General features: G+C 41.0%; 1 protein-coding gene across 1 annotated transcript in view; it reads right to left on the bottom strand.

Moving 5' to 3' along the window:
* Window positions 1-22,685, bottom strand: part of LOC123507730 (serine protease nudel-like) — a 165,825-nt gene that overhangs the window by 71,182 nt on the left and 71,958 nt on the right. The window contains 1 exon segment of the mRNA XM_045260891.1: window positions 6,555-6,714. Within this exon segment, the coding sequence (XP_045116826.1) occupies window positions 6,555-6,714 (160 nt within the window).

Here is a 22,685-nt window from a genome sequence, read left to right as displayed (position 1 = left end):
ATTTCTTATAAAAACTATCAAGCAGTGCTATACATAATTATAAATCTAATAAATTTAAGTGCTTATCTAATCTGTTTTAAAACATTGTCAAACTAGTGCTATTTACAACCCTCTCTGGCAATGCATTCCAGAAGTCTACCACCCTATGACTAAAGAAATATTTTCTTATATCTAACCTGCAGCTTTGGTTTCTAATCTTCCATGCTATCAGCCTGTCCAGGTCTCGTTGTATTCTGTAATTGTCCTTTTCACCCTGTACTGCACATGCTATCTTAGTATCATCTGCAAACTTTGATACTTTGCTACTAATTCCTATATCTAAATCATTAATGTACGCCAAGAAAAGAAGAAGTCCTAGCACTGATCCTTGGGGTACCCCACTAACCACTTCCTTCCACTCAGACATTGCCCCATTTAATACTACTCTCTGTTTCCTATCAGAAAGCCATTCACTAATCCAATCAACTAACCTATCCCCTATCCCATGTAGTCTCAATTTGTACACTAGCCTCCTATGCAGTACCTTATCAAACGTCTTGCTAAAATCTAGATATATAACATCTATGCTATTTCCATCATCTAACTCCTTGGTAATATATTCTAAGAAATCGAGCAAATTTGTAAGACAGGACCTCCCTGATCTAAAGCCATGTTGGGTATCTCTAATTAATCTATTCTCATTTAAATGCTCCCAAATACTATCCTTAATGATTTTCTCTAGTATCTTACATACTATACTAGTTAAACTGATTGGTCTATAATTATTTGCATCATCCTTCCTACCTTTTTTAAATATTGGAGTAACATTAGCTAACTTCCAGTCCTGAGGTATCTCAGCAAACCTAAGTGATCTTTCAAAGATTAACTTAAGTGCTTCAGAAATACTGTCTAAACCCTCCCTAAGTACTCTGGCATGTAGCTCATCAGGACCACTAGCTTTCCTATCGTCTAGTTCAAGAATAAATTTCCTAATAATTCCCGGTTTTATATCAATATTTTCTAAAGCACTTAAACTACTCGTCGCACTGTTTGTAACAGGATTTCCTATTCTTTCCCTAGTAAATACTGAAGAAAATTGTTCATTCAATAATTCTAATATGTCTTCATTTTGATCCACTACTACACCATCTTTTCTGAGTGGTCCAATCCTATCCTTATTTCTTTTATCACTGACCTTGTAATAACTACATATTTTTTGGGGATCTTTACTCCCAGGTCTAGCTAGTTTTATCTCTGCCTGCCTTTTACTTTTTTGTATAATCTTACTCAAATCATCCCTGACCTGTCTGTACCTAATCAAATCTACATCTTCCCCACTTTTCTGCAACTCTCTATATGCCCTCTTTTTCTCTCTGATCTGTCTACCTATCTCATGAGTCCACCATAATGGCTTCCTGTTTCTCTGCCTTATATCTTTGTAAGGGATACACTGCATCACTATACCCTTTACTACAACCTTAAAAATATCCCACATCTCCTGTGCAGTTTTATTTCCAAAACTATCTTCCCAGTTTACCTCTCCTAATAACTGACGTAACCTACCATAATTGCCTTTCTGATAGTTTGGGACTCTAGTCTTATTCACTATATTATCCCTACTGGAATTAATGATAAATCTAATTATATGATGGTCACTGTTTGCTAAAGTCTCTCCTACCTCAACTTCCTTTAAACAATGCTCAATATTTGTTAGTACTATGTCTAAAACCTTCCTCCCCCTAGTAGGTTTATCTACCATCTGCACTAAATAGTTATCCTGAAAACTTTCCATAAACTTATTTTCACTAGCATCTCCTACCATCCTCTCCCAGTTTACTGACTTAAGATTAAAATCCCTAAGATAATTGTCTGACTAGTACACCCCTATTTATCTCATCTACCATAAGGTTGTCTACATCTGCTGACTGGTTAGGTGGTCTATAAAAGCTCCTACTCTAATAACCTTACTTTTGTTTACTCTAACATCCAGCCATAAGGACTCTACTCTGTTATCTACCTTAATACCATTAACCTGACTGGAAATGAAGGATTTTTTTACATAAATAACTCCTCCTCCACCTATCCTACCAATTCTCTGGTGTAAATACATAATGTATCCATCTACTTCATATTCTTTCCTATTTTCCCTAAACTTTTCCTCATTTACCCATGCCTCTGTGACACATACAACATCTAAGTCCTCCTCAACTATATAACTAGATAACTCATGTTGATAACAGGCATGAGGTTGCTCTATCTTGGAAAAATGAAGATGCAAAGCTGAGTTTGCTTGATAATGAGAAGGGTGCAAGGAAGAGATTGCCTTTTTTTAATTACGAGTTGGAGAAAAATCCTGACTTGAAAGAGGCTATGTGGACGCCACACTGATTGGACATTGGGCCAACTGCCTGCTGGTCCATTGTTGCTATTCCTGTTATCTGTGATAAGAGTGGGTTATAACCTATCACACTACCTGTGTTGGTGTAGGTTGTTAATACCTGTTACCCGTGATAGGGACGGGCTGTTGCTGCTCCTGTTACCCATGATAGGAGCGAGCTGTTGCTACCCCCATTACCCATGTATAGGGGGAGCAGATTATAAGCTTATTTTCCATATTTGGGGCAACTGGATTCCCTGCTAACTGTGGCCTGTAATACTTTATTTACCATTATCCTGAGAGAGCAGATAAGGTACTGTTGGGAAGGCAGAGTAACAGCCGTTTGAAGAGGTAGCGTCTTGCAGCGACATTGTTTACATGTTCGTCGCACCATCATGTCTTGGTCACCTTCTATTGCTGGTCACAGTCCTGATGGAGAAAGACCTACAGGCATGTACCGCTTCCCCTCAAATGTCAAGGACCTTCATAAGGGCAGTAGGCATGGTAAGGACCATTCCAGGTCAAGGAGCTGTTCTAACTATCATGAGCGGTTGAGTTTGGACAAGGAGTCACATTTCCACCTCGAGAGGAACAGCTTTTCTCGGTCACCTCCCTCTCCCCTGCCTCCACCGATGAAGACAACAGTGCTCCTAATCTGGCCTTGATTATGGATGCTATAGCTGTATTGAGGAGTGACATGGACAAACTTAAGAAGGAGAGTAAGGCTGTAAATACTAATGAAGTTCAACATGCTGCTCCCCTGCCTTTGTCTAGTACTAATTAGGCACCTGTTTCTCAGGTGTCACCTGCAAGGTTTTCTGGGTTCAGATCTCCCCGTCAAAGGCCAGCTGTGCAGAGGAGGTGGTCCAGGGGAATGTTTCCTGTTTTACGACAAGGTGCCAAGAACTATAGGCCCACGGAAAATGTCTCGGAGGAACTTGACAAGGAGGTTACTGCAGTGGTGAACCACCCATTTGTCAGTGGCATGCAAGAGGAGGATTACAAGGCCATTGTAGAGGAAGATGTGACACTGAGACCCAGTAACTGCCATGCATAAACACAAGTGGAATGCAATGCACAGGTGCTGTCTAAGGAAGCAAGGAAAGCCGACTTTCGCTTACGTGAAGTGGGAAAGGACATCACTAAGGCCCCCATGATTGTTGTCAAGTCCTTTACAGTTCTGGACAAGGTGGCTCATGATGAAGACCATCCAGTTGTAGCCCATGAGGTGGCCATGCTTAATGGTGCCTTGGCATTACTAGGTAATGCCCACTACTCTAATATTCAGAAAAGCACCAGATATTGAAATGTTTACAGATCCATCAAATTCAGGTTAGGCAGGTAGCCTCAATGGCCTCGTTACGAATGGCAGATGGTTCCCTGATGAGGTACTTTTGCACATTAATGCTATATTATTCACCTTGAAATCTTTTACCCATCTCTACAGAGGATTGCACATCGATGTGCTGTGTGATAACACTATGATGATTAATTATGTGAATGAGATGGGTAGTGTTAAATTGGTGGTTTGTGTTGACATTTGTCTTGGTATATGGGACTGATGCATTAGAAATGGTACCTGGATTACAGCTTCTCACATACCGGGCAAGTTCAACATGTTGGCAGATGTGTCGTGTCCTGTTCCTTTAATGACAGGCATGAGTGGCAGTGGACAAGATGATATTTCAGAAGTTGTGTAATATCTTTGGGACTCCTTGCATAGACCTGTTTCCTTCCCATTTAAACATGCAAGTGGCTCAATTCTGTTCCAGGACACTGAACCCAGAAGCAGCCTATATTGATGCTTTTACAATTCCATGAGCACAGTTTGAATTAGTTTACCTCTTTCCTCCATTCTCTCTGATCCCTACATGCCTACAGAAGTTATGGGAAGAAAGGGCCCGAGGATAGATTGTCATTCCACTCTGGCTGTCGCAACCTTGGATGGGCATACCCCTTTGGCTGCTGGTAGAAGACCTTCAGCTCATACGGAGCAGGAGGAATGTGCTACTGCATCCGTCCTCTGTGGAGGAGCACCCGATAATGAGGCACACCAATTTGATGGCTTGTTGGCTGTCAGGACACAACTTGGAGCACGTGGAATATCTGAAGCGGGTACAGAAATTGTCATGGCTTCCTGGAAACCACGGACTGAAAGACAATATGGCCCTCACAGTAAGAGGTGGTCACACTTTTGTAGTCGAGGAAACATCAATCCCCTTACTCCCTCTGTTGCTAACATCTTAAATTTTTTGTCTCATACTTTTCACAGAGATGTGGGCTATGAGAGTATTAATATGGTGAGGGAGGCCTCTCTCAGCCTTAGGTATTGTGGTGGAAGGATGCAGGGCAGGGAATCACCCTCTCATCAATAGGTTTCTGCATGGGGTTTTCAACTTGCGCCCTTCTACAACCATATATGTGACGACCTGGGGTGTGAAACATGTGTTGCAGAGGATAAGGACCATGGACCCACTGCACAGCCTTTCTTTGAAGGAACTGTTGCTCAAGTTGGTGATGCTGATGGCACTGACACAAGCAGCCAGGGTTCAAGCATTGCACTAGTCAATGCTGAGGAAAATAACCTTTGGAGAAGACTCTGTTTGTTTTGTTAGGGATAACATCAAGCAATGCCGACCTAAGATTAATGTTCAGACAATTGAGTTTAGAGCTTATACTCAGAATAACAGGATGTATGTATTTATAACCATGAAGGAATATATAGAGAGAACTGAGAAGCTCTGGATAGAATTCGGGACTGCAGACAGGAAACTACTCATCAGTTACATAAAACCTCATATGAGTGTTTCTAAAGACATGGTGGCCAGGTGGCTCATGACAATGTTAGATAGGTGTAGAATTGACACCAAGAGGTTCACTGTAGGTAGTGTTAGACCTGCCTAGGCATCTATGGCCAAGGTGCTGGCCATGCCAATTGCCACTATCATGGCTAAGGCTGGTTGGACACAGGAGGCCATGTTCGTTAGGCATTATATTAAGGATATACTCTGGGACATAGACCCATTTCAAGAGGCAGTGCTGGGTTCTGTGTAATTCATGTTTATAAATATATTAAGTTGGGTTTTTTATGTTTTGATTTATTATGTTTCATAAGGGTAATGTTATGTCTCCATAGTGAAGATTGGCCTCTCTTTCTAGGGAGTTTTCTTTACACCTGCTTACATGATGTGGCATTTGATAGGATTAGATGGAAACAACACCCACATGACTTTAAAATCTCATGTGACAATGCCATTTAGCAGACAGGTGATTTGCTGAAGTAAAATTCCTTGAGTACATGAGACTTCCTGTAGGTCAGTTGAAGTGTGCTTCGGATTTTGTGAGGCAAATCATCTCTGCTAGATGGGAGCTTTCACATGCCCTCCACTCTCTCCCTTAGTTAATTGGGTTTCCCAATGATACTTTCCTGACTTGAGTGGAGGTGATGATTCATGTGGGTGGTTGTACTACTCTTTAAAGACTGACAGTGTGGTGAAGTGCAGTATGCCTCATGTGAAAGCTCACATCTAGCAGAGGTGATTTGCCTTGCAAAATCCAAAGCACATTTCAATTAACCTACGGTAAATCTCATGTACTTCAATAATTATTACACACAAGGGAGTAGACACACATAAATCATCACACTTTGGGCAGGAAGACAGACACAGACACAGACACACACACTATAATAAGACCCAGATTGGAATATGCAGGAGTAGTGTGGACCCTCATAAAAAGAAACACATAAGAAAGTTGGAGATTACAAAAAATGGCTACAAGAATGGTTCCAAAATTTGAAGGGATGACATATGAGGAGAGACTAAAGGCTATGGATCTGCCAACCCTGGAACAAAGAAGAGAGAGAGGAAATCTGATACAAGTTTATAAATTGATCAACGGAATGGACCAAGTGGATAATGAGAAACTGATCCTGAGACATTCAAAGCACAAGATCGCATAGTAAAAAGCTGAGAAAAGGAAGATGTCTGAGAGATGTTAAAAAGTATAGTTTCCCACAAAGATGTATTGAGACGTGGAACAGTTTAAATGAAGAAGTAGTGTCTGCAACGAGTGTGCATACTTTTAAAGTAAGATTGGATAAGTGTAGATATGGAGACAGGGCCACATGAGCATAAAGCCCAGGCCCTGTAAAACTACAACTAGGTAAATACACACACACACACACAAACTAATTTACCATGCATATATCCTTGAAGTCCTTTTCAACATCTGGACACACATGGTGGGGCGGACAGTTAAAGGTGGAGGAGAATGGCACACCAATGCTCTCTCTATCCTTCTCCATACTCATGCCAGCTATGGAACACCTACTGTAGGGTCCCAAGTTGCTCATCTCCCTGTAAAAGACAGACCATAAATCCACATTATTCTAGAGGATACACGTTAAGTTTTCACGGTTTGATCTGAAAGCTGGTTTGAATGCTTATTTTGATTAAGGATTTTGTTAGAAGTTTGAAAACCATAACATATTTATGTCTGTGTATATGTACAGGGATTTCTCAATTTATGCATATTTAAAATATGAGGTTTTGAGGTTTAGAATAACACGGCTGGTTTAGTTCCGTGATATGGACTCTGTCAACACTGTGGGAACATGGCTATACATACCATAACACGATCTGTAACAGTTTTTATCATTAATTTAATGGTAAACATCAGTAATGATGACTAAATAATGTCCTTCTTTGATGCAATAATTTATCATCATAAATAACTGCCAGGAGGGGTACGATCAGTTTTCTTGCCCTGCACAGCCTGAATGTGTCGGGCTGTTGGGCATAATCTTCAATTTATCATGGTTCTTTTGTTTGGATACACTGTCTAACTATTCCCAAAAGTAGTAATATAATGTAAAAATTATTTAGATCACAGGACTTTATGTCAAGAACCTATTTCTTTCTATCTATTTCAAGCTGACTAGTTGTGACCCTTAAGAGGGTCAGTGGAGTGGTGATCAGAAATTCTATGAGACCAGCAGGATCAGTGAAGTGATGATCAGGAATTCTGTGAGACCTGATATGTAGAATATGACCCCAGGTGTCACCAGGTGTTCCTCATGTGTACTGTCAACACGCTGTATCCTTTAATTTAATGTCAGCTAAATGCAATCCTCCAGACTTGGGATGTACTGTACAGTTTAGCTCAGTAACCATGTTCACTTTATGCAATTTTTACATTATGCAATCCCTTCAGGAACAAATCCCTTGCATAATTTGAGAAAACCCTGTACAATGATGTTCTTCATTTGGTATACTTGTCTTGAGAATGCTACTATTTATATGGTCTTTGGTACTTACTCTTGGGATATGAGAGAGATCTAGTTTTGTGTAGAAGAGTGCTACATATCATTGTCATGAGTCAAAACCTAATGCAGTAAAAAGAAGACACAAAAAACTTTTTACCTCTAAAATTTCTGATTGGGATAGAGAAAACTTAACACATTCCCTGTGACACGACCCAGCGATGGGTCATCAGTTATTATTCACTGTTGTGATGCAACCCACTGGTGGGTCATACAGCAGTTTTCACATACATCACATTCTAAAATTACTATTAATGGAAATTGGATTATATATTAAAATTTCAATAAACAGTATGTATAGAAGGGCATAATAAACTATGATTGATAAATAATATGTAGCTTATAATGTTTTTAGTGTAATTAAAATTATATGAAAAAAAAGTTTTCTTGTTTCCATATTTTCTTTCTAATACATGTGTAAAAAAAAAAAAAAAAAAAAAAAACTAACTTGCATTTTTCCTTCAGAAGAACTTAAAGCTTATTTCTATAGCAAATTATTGAAACAGGTATTACAATTGGACTTTCTTTGACAAGCTTTAATAATTTATAAAAATAAAATTGATATTTTCTTGATATCATTCTGACAATTTGTAAAAGAGCTGCCATTGGTGATCCTTTGATTTGCATATAGAAATAAAAATAAGCAAAGAAACAAAACAGAATAAATAAAAAAAAGTTATAAAAATCAACTGAAAAATTCTTTTTTTCCCCTTTATTTTCTATTACAAATAAGAAAACTATATCATCTTGCATTTTTCCTTCAGAAGAACAAAAAGACTTTTCTATACAAAATATTTCAAACTGAGATCTCACAACAGGACTTTCCTTGATAAGCTTCAATAATTTTCTTTATTGATCTTTTCATAATTTCATAATTTTCCTGATACCATCTTTATTATCTTGTTATAACTTCTTTCTCTTCTGTTGAATTAAGTTGACCATAAAACCGTGTACCATTCATTTTCTAAATATAGAAAACAAAGAGATAAATATATAAAACAAATTTTGGAAAGGAAAAATATAGTACTGTATAGAGATGCACTGAATACCAACAAATAAAGTATGCCCTTCAGTGGGTCGTATCGCAGAAAAGTAATACATTTTTCACGGTATGCAATACAATCCACCACTGGGCAAACACTTTGAGGTTGCTCATTTGTTTGGGTGTTCTCCCAGACAACACTCTGCTCTTCTCACTTCGCTGACTTGACCACCATTGACGTGATGATAATTTATTTGTATCGCAGTGCAGGCGAGTTCACTGCGCTAGCAGTCACAGGGAGCGTGTTAATAGTGTCTCAAAAAACTCAATTCCTCAATCTATCAACTTGACACAGCCTTCCAGACAGCTCTTCAACAACATTCAACTGTCTGCTTCTTCTATACTGAATATTCATTGTTTGTCCTTTACTTATAATTCAAACTGGAAGCTTCGCATCTCTTTTTTAGCTAAAAGAGCTTCTATAATACCTAAAGTTCTGAGGTGTCTCAGCCAGTCTTTTTACCTTCAGCTGTGTATCACCTCAGTTTAATTTTCACATATGTAATCAGACTGAGGGGAAGAAGGCAGGGCACTTGTTTTTGGATGAAACACAGGTAAGTGAAGAAATTCCTTTTAGTTCTAAAAATCATATTTTTATTACAGAGACCTGTTTTTCCATACAAAAATTAGCAGACTCCAACACTGAAGGAGGCGGGACTCAATACGATATGTCAGGTGTAGAATGTGAAATAACTGTCCATCATGGAGACACTAATCTTTGATTGAAGTTGAGAAGGAGAGAGGGTGCTGCAGAATGCAGCTAAGTACATGGGAGTTCTCCATGACCCTCATGTCTCAAAAAACAAAGAGAGCCCTAGGCAACCATTGTAGAATGCCCTAAGGATGCTTGCAGATCTCAGTCTGAGAGGGCGAGCCCGATAAAGGCACTGAGTCTTGGCTACTGACCCTTTCTCTCAGCCTGAAATTGTTAGTCTGGTACTGGAGTGCCCTCATGAAAGACAGCCTTAATGGCATTCCTGTGGGGTTGTCAGCCATGGGGAGTCATCAGTTGATTATGTGGCCAGCCATGACAACTGGCCCCAAACTGAAGATATCTACCTCCTTTCTCACTATGTCACGGAGGTAATGGTCAGCAAGGACTGAATGTGTCCTCCAGTGGGCTGCTCTCACGATAGTGGGGAAAGCAGTTTTTCCACATAAATATGGAGGTAAAAATACCAAAGATGTCATGTACATGAACCTTAAATTCAAAACAGGTAATCAGGGATGGAAGCGTGAGCTGCTTTGATGGTATCCCAAAGGAAGAAGGAAATTGATTTGAGTCTGGATGGACACTTAACAGCGAGGAACAGGTTCCTGTGTCTCATAGCTGAAGCTGTCCAGTGTAGGTAGTGATTTAGTGCCTGAACAGGGCATAGGAGTTGCTCATCCTCTGAACCCACTACGGATACAAGGCTCTTAATACCAAATTCTTGCAGTGTACTTTGGGCTTCTTTATCCATCTTGGCAATAAACTCCAGAAGATAATAGACTAGAAGATCCTGCAACTGCCAGCTTAGTTGTGTTCAATGCCTCAAAAAACTCAATTCCTCCATCTATCAACTCGACACAACCATCTAGGCCAGGGCTACTCAACTATTATAAGCAAAGGTCCAGTTAGACAAGTTCTAATGCATGCATAGGTCTGGAAATTTTTATTACATGAAATAAAGAAAATAATTAAAACAACCATCTCAGAACAGAATAAACTCCAGAAGATAATAGACTAGAAGATCCTGCAACTGCCAGCTTAGTTGTGTTCAATGCCTCAAAAAACTCAATTCCTCCATCTATCAACTCGACACAACCATCTAGGCCAGGGCTACTCAACTATTATAAGCAAAGGTCCAGTTAGACAAGTTCTAATGCATGCATAGGTCTGGAAACTTTTATTACATGAAATAAAGAAAATAATTAAAACAACCATCTCAGAACAGAATAGTAAACCATATGATTCTTATTAATTTCATATTCACTGTTTGTTTTATTTATACTAATTTAGAAAACGTGGAAATAAAAAAAATATTGTATTTTGTAGCTAAAATATAACAAGACTAGGATTTTTTTTCTCCCCCCCAAAAAAAAAAAAAAAAAAAACTATTGAAATGGAGAATTTTCAAATGAAAACTTTTTAGATGTGTTTGCTGTTTTATGTTATGGTACTTTAAGTAGTAAAAAATACCTCTTTCAAAACATATTATAATGGTTATATGAACAAGAGCAGTAACAGAAAATGCAATATCAGAGGGAAACTATTCTAAATATTTATATGTAAGGCCCTGGGAGCATTCATAAGCTAAATACCATACGTATGTTCTCTATAGACACCTAACTTACAGTCAGTCGAGGAAATACACTTGCAAGAAACCATCACCAGGACCTTCATGCTATTTAACTAGATTTTTCTCTTCCTGGGGCCTGGGGTCCGGATCCGGACCACGGGCTGCCAATTGAGTACTCCTGATCTAGACAACTATCCCCTCTTCTTCAATGACCTTCAACTGTCTCCCTCTTCTACAATGAATATCCTCAGTCTGTCCTTTACTCATAATCTGAATTGGAAACTTCACATCTCATCTCTCACTAAAACAGTTTGTATGAAGTTAGGCATTCTGCGGCATCTCTGCCAGTTTTTCTTGCCCCTCCAACTGCTAACTGTGTACAAGAGCCTTATTTGTCCTTGTATGAAGTATTTTGGATGTTTGGGGATTCCACTCACAGTTTTATTAATTAGGGTGGAATCAAAAGCTTTTCGTCTCATCAAGTTCCCTCCTCTGACTGACTGTCTTCAACCTTTTTCTCACTGGCAAAATGTTGCATCTCTTTCCATCACTATTTTTCATGTTACCTGCTCCACTGATCTTGCTAACTGCATGCCTCCCATCCTCCTGCAGCCTCGCTGGACAAGGATTTCTTCTTCCTGTTATCCCTATTCTGTCGAACTCTCTAATGCAAGAGTTAACCAGTATTCTCAATCATTCACACCTTTCACTAATAAACTCTTGAACTCCCTACCTGCTTCTGTATTTTCATCTTCCTACAATTGGCAACACAATGGGCCTTTTTTTCTTGTTTTGTTGCCCTTGGCCAGCTGTCCCTCCTGCATAAAGTTCTGCAAAAATGCTGTTGAGTATGACCTTGTAGCCCTTAATAGAACAGGCAGAAGGACAAAAAGCTTGTTGCAAATAAACAAGAAAATCACCTACTTTCTGGACCATGGGGTCAGAAATGGTGTGCCAGTGGTTTTGGCACCATTTCCTGTACCTCTTCCACTTGTGTTGATAGTTTAAAGTAGTGGAAGATCTCTTAGCATGAGTCAAGAAACGTCTGATCCTAGAAAAGAAGCCCCTGTATCATAAAAATCACTTGACAGTCTCCACCCTGTCAGCTGAAGTGCAGAGACCAAGGTGGAATTAGTGAGAGTGAGGTTGTCTCAGAAGGTCCTGTCTGAGGGGAAGACATCAGGTTAGCTCCATAGACACTTCCAGTAGGTCAGGAAACCACTCCTTTTTGGAGTGGTACAGTGCTACCAGGATGAGTCTTGTGTTCCTGGATACTCAAAGCTTGTTGAGCACTTTCCTGATGAGAGGAAGTGGAGGGAAGGCATACAAATCCTGTTGTCCTAGTTGTAGCAGAAAGCATCTGTGGCTATGGCTTCGAGATCCTAAAAAAGGGATACAAAGTTTAGGATCCTGCAGTTGAGCCATGTGGCCAAGAGATCCATCATAAGGTAGCTCCAAACCCACTACAGTTGTCAGCAGACATCAATGTGCAGGATCCATTCCATAGACAGGACCTGGTGTTAGGGGATTAGGCAGTCTGCCACCATATTGCTTGAAACTCTGATATCAAGTCAGTATCTTCAATGAATGAGTGTCTGCCAAGTCTCTCGAGCCTTGTTGTTGAGAAGGGTGGAGTGAGTACCCCCTTCCCTGCTCAGGTAGGCCAGAGCTGTGGTGTTGTTAAAGATAGCAACTACCTCTTCAAAGTGAAGGAGCTCTAAGTGTATCACAGCACTGACAATGCACTGGAAGGAGTAGAAAATTGTACTATGGTCACTGATGATCTTCTCATTTTGAGCAAAACCTATGAGGAGCATCTCAACCGAGTGAGGGAAGTACTACAATGGAGACTCAGTTCTCAAACGTCTTAATACAGTTGAACTTTTCAATATTGAATGAAAATATTTAATTTAGTACTCAATGAAATACCTGATAGTTGAATTTCCACATACATTGTTGTAAACAAAGGCTCCCTAACCTCTCCCTTCCCCCTCCACCAGTTGTGCTGCCGTGGTCATCAGAACAACATTCTTGTTTGTTCTGTTTACAGCTTTTCATTTATAAACTTACATTAACAACAAAGGCTTATTACCAGTGAAAATACAGTGTTCCCTCGCTATTTCGCGGTTCAACTTTCGTGGCCTCACTGTTTCACAGGTTTTATACATACTCATAGTTATGTTCTGCGGATTTTTCACTATATCACAGGGTCTGTGGCGTCACTTACAAATACTGTACATACAGTAATTCCGTAAGTTGGTGTGTAATAACGACGACAATGTATGTTACTATGTATGTAAAGTACAGGCAACCCCCACTTAACGAACAGATTACGTTCCTAAAAAACATTCATCAAATGAATTTTTGGTAAGCGAACCAGTTATAACAAGTTTAACCCCTGACTTGCACTTCCATTGAGTAAACAAAGTGAGAGTGCATCATAGTACAGGTTGAACCTCCTTAATCCGGTATTCTTTCATCCGGCAACACCTGTAATCCGGCAAAATTTTTGTTTGCCAAAATTTTTGAATTGGCCGGAGTAATTTGCCGGACCGCCGCTAGGACACAGCGGCGCTATACTGTGTTTTGGAGCCTGAGCATTCTGGGTCAAATTTGGATCAGTACCACGCTAAAGCTCATTGCAAGCACCACCCCCCAGGTGCATAAAAATTTTTTCTGTAATATTTGCCCCTAAACATGGCTTCCAAGCAACCAGGAAGTGATAGTGTTGTGTGTGAACCAAAGAAAAGCACATATATATGACAATATCAGTGCAACAGAAAGTGGACCTATTAAGGAAGCTAGATAAAGGCATTTCAGTGCAGACCTTATGCCAACAGTACAACATTGGCTCATCAACCGTCCATGATATAAAAAAGCAGAAGAATCAACTTTTCAAGTTTTACAGTGAATGTGAGAGCAAGAAGAACATGGAGGTTCATAGAACACTTAGGGAGGGTAAAAGCAGTGATTTAGACAGTGCTCTCATACAGTGGTTTAAGCTTAGGCGTGCTGGTAACGCCCTGTGTTCGGCGAGATGATAATGGCGTAGGCAAAAATTTTCCATGCTGAACTTGATTTACAACATGATTGTGAATATTCTCAGGGATGGTTACAAAAATTCAAGACGAGACATGTACAACTATCATATATCAAAACAATGTTACAGCTACACTTGTATAATGCAGGGTAAGTACATAGAGGGTGTTTTGGGGGACCACCCATAGTTCAGAATTTTCCATGGTCCGGCAAGTCTAAGGTCCGGTGGTTGCCAGATCTGGGAGGTTCATCCTGTACAGTAAAAGGTTTAATGAAAGTAGAAATTATGAAGGTAAACATTTAGGCAGTTTAATTTAAATCATTATAATGTGCAGGCAACCTCCGCTTAACGAAGGTTCACACAATGAAATTTCGCTACAATGAAGGTTTGATTTTACTACCATTTGCTCGTTTAATAAACACCAAACTCACTTTACCAATGTTTTATACAGGTAATTTTTTCCAAGTTTGAAAGTCCCGCCAGATCACACAAGCTGACAGGCTTTTGAATACACCACGTCCTCTTGTGGACAAAATGCGCACCACTCACTCCCCTAGTTCAAAACAATAACAGCGTCAGCAGCAACTCATCTTCCCTCGCTCTACATGCCACCAAAATGCCCTGCAATGTCACCTAGTGTTGCTAAAAAGACCAGGAAGTCTCTTACTCTTATTATTCACAGACACGAGAGAGGCAAGAAAACTAATAGCATTGCTTCCCACCATGGCCTGACTCCATCTACTGTCTACCATTTTCAAGTCAACAGACTCTATTAAGAAGGCTGGAGAGATCATATCTTCCTTGCAAGCTAAAAGAACCACCTGAACTTGTGACTCTGCAATAGATAAAATGGAAAGCCTTGTGGAAATTTGATACATAAGTTTTGTATGCGATACAATGATGCACCCTTTGTTTACATTCCAAAGCTTGCCAGCTAGCGTATTTCCCACTCCACTCTCCCTCCCTTCATAAATTTAAGATCAACAACATTATAAAGTTACTTACATACATACATTATAGTGTACATTATAATGACTAAGTCTTAAATTAAAATGCTTAAATGTTTAACTTCATAATTTTTACTTTCATTAAATCTTTTACTGTACTATGATGCACTCTCACTTTGTTTACTCTCAGTGGAAGCTCAAGTCAGGGGTTAAACTTGTTATAATTGGTTCGATTAACAAAAATTCGCTTAACAAAGGGTCTTTCAGGAACGTAACCCCATCGTTAAGAGGGGTTTGCATGTGTGTGTGTAATTAACTTTATAATGTTGATGATCTTAAATCCATGAAAGGAGGGAGAGTGGAGCGGGAAAGACACTAGCCGGAAACCTGTGGAATGTAAACAAAGTGCGCATCATTGTACCACATACAAAACTTATGTACCACATTTCCACAAGGCTTTCCATTTTATCCATTGCAGAGTCATGAGTTCAGTTGGTTGTTTTAGCTAGCAAGGAAGATATGGTCTCACCATCCTTCTTAATAGAGTCTGCTGACTTGAAAATAGTAGAGACAGTAGATGGAGTCAAGCCATGGTGGCGAGCAATCCTATTAGTTTTCTCGCCTCTCTTGTGTCTATAATATCCAGCTTCACTTCGAGAATAAGAGACTTCTTGGTCTTCTTAGCAATGCTAGGCATCATTGCAGGGCTGGTTGCAGGGCATTTTGGTGGCAGGTTGAGCGAGGGACACTGTTATTGTTTTGAACTAAGAGCGGGGAAAGGAAGGGGAGTGGGTGGTGCGTGTCTTGTCCACGAGAGGCGCTGGTGTATTCACCTCGGTCACCTGCTGGTCACCCAGCCAGTCTTTCCCATTACAGAGCGAGCTCAGAGCTCACAGACCAAGATTCAAGTAGGACTGGGACCACAACACGCTCCACACCGGGAAAGCGAGGCCACACCCCCTCGAGTTACACCCCGTACTTATTTACTGCTAGGTGAGCAGGGACCACACATTAAGAGGCTTGCCCATTTGCCTCACCTGTCGGCTTGCATGATACAGTGGGGCTTTCAAACTTGGAAAAAATTACCTGGATAAAATTTCGTTAAAGTGAGTTTGGTATTCGTTAAACGAGCCCATGGTAGTAAAAAGGAAACATTCATTGTAGCGAAATTTTGTTATGTGAACCTTCTTCAAGCAGGGGTTGCCTGTACTGTACATGTATTGTTTGTATATATATACAGTGTTCCCCCGCCACTTTGTGGTTCACGATAAAAATGAAAAATACAGCCATATCAGCAGCCATATTGCAGAAAAAACATGTTGATTCATGTTGATGCGTGAGAGAGAATGTTTCCCAGCATGCCAAACAAAGAGATGAGTTGACTCAGAGGCTTTGTACATACCCACGGGCACTGATACAAGGCGTTTGATTGGTTCCCGGTGTGAGATTGACTAATGAGAGCATGAGTGGATTTATCCTGTGAGCTGGTTGGCTGTGCATCATCACATCTTCCCCTGTTGTATCTCGCCAGTCTCGTCCACACTGTTGACTGTCTCACATACTGTATTTTAGTGTTGCGTTTGCAATAATTTTTTTTGTGTAAGTAGTGATTCATTAAGCCCTTACAATGCTGCCTAAGTGCTGTGCCCCTGCAAAAGCTTCCTCTAGTGAGCCCAAGAGGAAGATGATGAACATCAGTGAAAAAGTGAAACTTCTGGATATGATCAAAGAGGGCAGATGAAGATGAGTGCTATGTATCGTATGAGAGAGAGAGAGAGAGAGAGAGAGAGAGAGAGAGAGAGAGAGAGAGAGAGAGAGAGAGAGAGAGAGAGAGAGAGAGAGAGAGAGAGAGAGAGAGAGAGAGAGAGAGAGAGAGAGAGAGGAGTAAATGTATAATTACTGTATAAGGTTTCATAATTAAATATATTTAAGTAAAATACTGTACATGTAAAGTATAAATACTGTTTACATATTTCAAACATTCTGGTACCCACATACACATACACCAAAATTCCTTTTGGGGGGAACCTACTTAGCGGTTTTTCACTTTTCGCGGGGGGTTCTGGTATCCATTAACTGCGATAAATGAGGGATCACTGTATCTGATATTTCTGAAACAAGTTTTACCATTAATACCAGTCATCTGGTATTAATGGTAAATGAAGTGGCTATTGAGGGGCAAGGGGAGAGCAAAGAAAGGGATTCTGTAGCCTTCCCTCAGGATGCCGAGGACCAACTTCTCCACTCCTATCCAGAGCCACCCCTCCCACCTGTTGACCAGACAACCTGCAACCATCCACTGGTGGGTAAGGTTGTTGATTTTAAAAGGGGCTGCCCCTCTGTCCACCTCCCAGCCGAATGGGATGAAAGCAAAGAGGCACGGAAGACCCATCCCAAGACTTCTTTGGACGAGAAGACAAGGCTGGTTTTTGGATGGTAGTAGCATTGGACCTTGAGGAAGTAGAAGAATTCCGTGAACCACACTCCACCAACACCAGGAGCAGGATATGTTTTTTTTCTTTTTATGTCCTGGCCTATAGTGCCTGTAGGTAACTTGAAGAGTATTGGAAGCGTTGTTAAGCTTCCACCCATTAGTGGTGCAGGGAATTTCATTTACAGTGGTACCCATATCATCACACAAGTGCATCTTTGGTGTAACCACCTAGAACTTGGGTATCATGGTGAAATGTAGGTGACTTTAAGCCACTCGACAAATGGCAAAGAAACAGGGCAATGTGTTGGGATTTGAACCTATGCGTGGACATCTGTCTGACCATATGCTCACCACCCTATCCACTATGCCACTGCCTCCCTAAGGCCCTGATCACAGTCTCATGAATAGCCATATATGCATTGCTCTTAGATGAATGAATAGCCTCCTGAGGCTTTTCCTCATCAAAAAGGAGGGGGAGAGAAAACAGGGAACCTCCAAAGTATGCCTTTCTCCACCTGTGAGAAGGTGGGTCTGAGGTAGGTCAGGTAGGCCTCTCTCCTCCATGCCCACAGGTTGGCAACAAGGTAAAATCCTTGCTGGCATCACTTAAGGCCATACGAATGGCTTCAAGGCCGTTTCATACTGGAGACGAGGCACATGATGTACGAGAATCAGTCTGACTTTGGTTGCTAAGGGTATGTTCACACCAGGCACAAAGCTAGGCGAGAAATTTGATGTGGTGGAGGCTGGTTGACTTGACAGTTCTTGTTGTGGAGGAGGAGAAGTAGTTATTAATGTTATCTTTAGCCTTGAATAATAAGAAGAAAAGGAATTGGGTATATCAAGCAATTATGAAACGACTGGAATGTAGTGAATATTATCATCTTATTTAAGAGCTAGAAATGGATGAGGGAAATTTGGATAGTATTTCAGACTGACTCTAGCTCAATTCTCTGAGGTTCTATCATTCAATGGACAAGATATTAAGAAGCAAGGCACCAACTACAGGACATCATTGGAGGAGGTAGTAGACACCTACCAAAACAATAACTTACTCCCAGTGAGATCTAATAACACTAGTTCAGGGGGTGCTGTGAACCTTCCATTAAAGCTAGTTGTGATTTCGCTGAATGTTTCCCTTTGTGTCTCACAACTCAAGGGGCCAGTCACAGCCTACCCTCTAAAGACAACTCTCCTCCTTCACACAAAACTACATGCACTTACCACTCATACACCCTGCACTTCAAATCAAAATTTAAAAGAAGAATGGGCACTCATATTCAACACGCCTTGGAGTTCCCTTCTGGGGAGGGAACCAAAAATGTCCCCAGGTAGGACGACTCTCCTGTCAATGACCCCAAATGCCTTGACACCTCCCTCAACTTTTTCTACATTAACTTCTGCAACATTCGTGGTCTTAGATCTAATTTTCAATCTGTGGAACACCACCTCTTCTATACTAAACCTCATCTTCTTTTCCTCACCGAAACACAGCTGTCTGAGGCAACTGACAGTAGCCCCTTCTCTGCTCCCTCCTACTTTCTCTATTTTCATTTTCATTCCAAAGTTGGATGTTGCATCTATGTACGCAATGACTTAACTTGCTCTCGTGCCCATGCTCTAGAATCTTCCAAGTTTTCCACCATCTGGCTTCAACTTCATAGTCACTCTCAAACTAAATTCATCTGTGCTGTTTATCTCTCCCATAACTCTTCTGACTATAGAAAATTCTTCGACTACTTAACTTCCTAAGTGGAGCACATTCTGTCCCTCTACCCTTTCGCTGAGATTTCCATTCTTGGAGATTTCAATGTTCACCACCAACTTTGGCTTTCATCTCCCTTCAATGACCACCCTGGTGAACTAGCCTCCATGACCTAGAGCAACTGGTGTAACATCCTACTCGTATTCCTGACTGTCTTGGAGACACGTCCAACATTTTTTATCTCGTCCTCACCTCTAATCCTTCTGCTTATGCTGTCACCCTTTCATCTTCGTTGGGCTCCTCCAATCACAATCTCATTTCTGTATTTTGTCCTATTTCTCCAATCTCTCCTCAGGATCCCCCAAAGAGAAGGTGCCTCTAGCGTTTTGCCTCTGCCAGCTGGAGGGACCTGAGGAGGTATTATGCTGATTTTCCCTGGAATGATTACTGCTTCCATGTCAGAGACCCATCTCTTTGTGCTGAACACATAACAGAGGTGTTAGTGTCTGGCATAGAGGCGTACATTCCTCATTCTTTTTCTCAACCTAAACCTTCTAAACCTTGGTTTAACTCAGCCTGTTCTCGTGCTATACATGATAGAGAGGTTGCCCACAAAAGGTACTTGAGCCTTCCATCTCCTGAATCTCATGCACTTTATATCTCTGCCCGGAATCATGCCAAGTCTGTTCTTCAACTTGCCAAACACTCTTTCATAAATAGAAAATGTCAAAATCTTTCAAACTCAAACTCCCCTCGTGACTTCTGGCATCTAGCCAAAAACATCTCAAATAACTTCACTTCTTCATCTTTCCCTCCTTTATTTCATCCTGATGGCACCACTGCCATCTCTTCTGTCTCTAAAGCTGAACTCTTCTCTCAAACCTTTGCTCACAACTCCATCTTGGACAATTCTGGGCTTGTCCCTCCCTCTGACTATTTCTTGTCTACAATCAAAATTCTTCGTAACGACGTTTTCCATGCCCTCGCTGGCCTAAACCCTCAGAAGGCTTATGGACCTGATGGGGTCCCTCCTATTGTTCTCAAAAACTGTGCTTCCATGCTTGCACCTTGCCTGGCCAAACTTTTCCAACTATGTCTATCGACTTCTATCTTTCCTTCCGGCTGGAAATTTGCCTACATTCAGTCCGTTCCTAAAAAGGGTGACCGCTCTAACCCCTCAAACTATCGTCCTATAGCTTTAATCTCTTGCTTGTCTAAAGTTTTTTAATCTATCCTGAATAGGAAGATTCTCAAACATCTGTCACTTCACAATCTTCTGTCTGAGCGCCAGTAGGGCTTCTGTCAAGGTCGCTCTACTAGTGATCTTCTGGCTTTCCTTACTGAGTCTTGGTCATCCTCTTTTAGAGATTTCGGTGAAACTTTTGCTGTAGTGTTAGACATATCAAAAGCTTTGATTTCAAAACTGCCCTTTTATGGATTCTATCCTTCTCTCTGCAACTTTATCTCATGTTTCCTTTCCGACCGCTCTATTTCTGCTGTGGTAGACGGCTACTGTTCTTCTCCTAAATCTATTAATACTGGTGTTCCTCAGGGTTCTGTCCTGTCACCCACTCCCTATCCACTCCTACGCTGACAATACCACCTTACATCTTTCCACGTCCTTTCAGAGATGTCCAACCCTTCAGGAAATCAACAGATCACGCACGGACGCCACAGAATGCCTGACTTCCGATCTTTCTAAGATTTTCGATTGGGGCAGAGAAAATCTAGTAGTTTTCAATGCTTCAAAAAACTCAATTCCTCCATCTATCAACTCAACACAACCTTCCAGACAACTATCCCCTCTTCTTCAATAACACTCACCTGTCTCCCTCTTCCACAATGAATATCCTCGGTCTGTCCTTTACTCGAAATCTTAACTGGAAACTTCATATCTCATCTAAAACAGTTTCTATGAAGTTAGGTGTTCTGAGGCATCTCCACCAGTTTTTCTCCCCCCTCCAACTGCTTACTCTGTATAAGGGCCTTATCCGCCCATGTATGGAGTACTCTTCGCATGTTTGGCGGGGTTTCCAGTCACACAGTTTTACTAGATAGGGTGGAATCAAAAGCTTATTGTCTCATCAACTCCCCTCCTTTAACTAACTGTCTTCAGCCTCTTTCTCACTGCCGAAATGTTGCATCTCTTTCTATCTTTTATCGCTATTTTCATGCTAACTGTTCTACTGATCTTGCTAACTGCATGCCTCCCCCCCTCCTGTGGCCATGCTGCACAAGGCTTTCTTTTTCCTCTCATCCCTATTCTGTCCAATTCTCTAATGCAAGAGTTAACCAATACTCTCAATCATTCATCCCTTTCACTGGTAAACTCTGGAACTCCCTCCTTGTACCTGTATTTCCTTTCGACTTCCTACGACTTGTCTTCTTTTAAGAGGGAGGTATCGAGGCAATTGCTCCAGAATTTTGGCTGACGCTTTGTCACTTTTTGGAGAGCCAGCACTCATGTGGGCCTTTTTCTTTAATCCTTTTTTTTTTTTTTTCCCCTTGGCTTGACATAAAAAAAAAAAAAAATACATCAGTTAACAGTGAAGGACAGTGAGTGAGTAAGGGAGAGTTGAGGAGTTAGGTCAGTGTGGTCATAAAAAGGTATGCCTCTGGAGACGAAACCACAAAGGTATGACCCATCAATGATATTGCCAGAAAAATTGCCTGTCCGGTGATCTTGGAATCGGTGCATATGGTGTAGCTGGCAACTGTCCCAAAGTTTTGCATCCAGCATGAACACCCCTATTGAAAATACACTAAGGTGATTTTAAGCCATGCAGCTTTGCACCTCATGTGCCGTGTGCATTGTCCCCAGTGTGAAATGGCCTTTAAAGAGTTGTTCCTCAATATCTATGAGGAGAATGGGAAGGTTGCGTGCAGCAAGCAGGTGGAGGGCTCCCAAGTACCAGGAATAGTTGAGGGTTTCTCTAGACCTGGCAACCACTCTCTCCATCCTGGCCACTTCTGTGTGTTCACAAATAATGTGTGGCTCTTGGGCACTATGGTTTAGGCAGGGTGTTATGGAGGTTAGGGTTTACCAGAGCAGCTTTGCCATACACTTCCTGACCTGTGACATTGTAGATCATGGCAAACCTGCCCAAGGATAACCAATCACAGACGGCTTCTTTTTCAATGGCCTTCAAGTAAGCCCCGATAGTTTGCTCCATAAAAAACTAGACAGGCTATGCCCTGCCAAGGCAGATGGTATCCCCTCATGCAGGTGAAGTGTCAGTATCCAGTGTGACAGGATGTTCCAAGTTGATCCTCTGGCCCACCACATCATCAAACACCAAAGTGATGTAGGCCATCATGCGAGATGGTACATGGATATATTTCCAACACAGTGAGAATGAATCATTAGTCTGTGTGTATGTATGGGCAACAGTGGGTTTTCATTTCACTCCAGTCTTACTTCAAGCCTTATTGAGACATTCAATACTATTAGAAACTCTTCAAAAAATTCCCACAACAACGGTATTCTCTCTCTCTGTTGATGACTTGGAAAATCTTATAACAGCAATTTGCATTAAAGACGGATTGGCAGTACAAT

Source organism: Portunus trituberculatus, chromosome 23 (assembly GCF_017591435.1).
Source record: "Portunus trituberculatus isolate SZX2019 chromosome 23, ASM1759143v1, whole genome shotgun sequence".
NCBI classification, from domain to species: domain Eukaryota; kingdom Metazoa; phylum Arthropoda; class Malacostraca; order Decapoda; family Portunidae; genus Portunus; species Portunus trituberculatus.
Note: the sequence above shows the minus strand (reverse complement) of the source record. Positions and strands in the feature narration are given on the sequence as shown.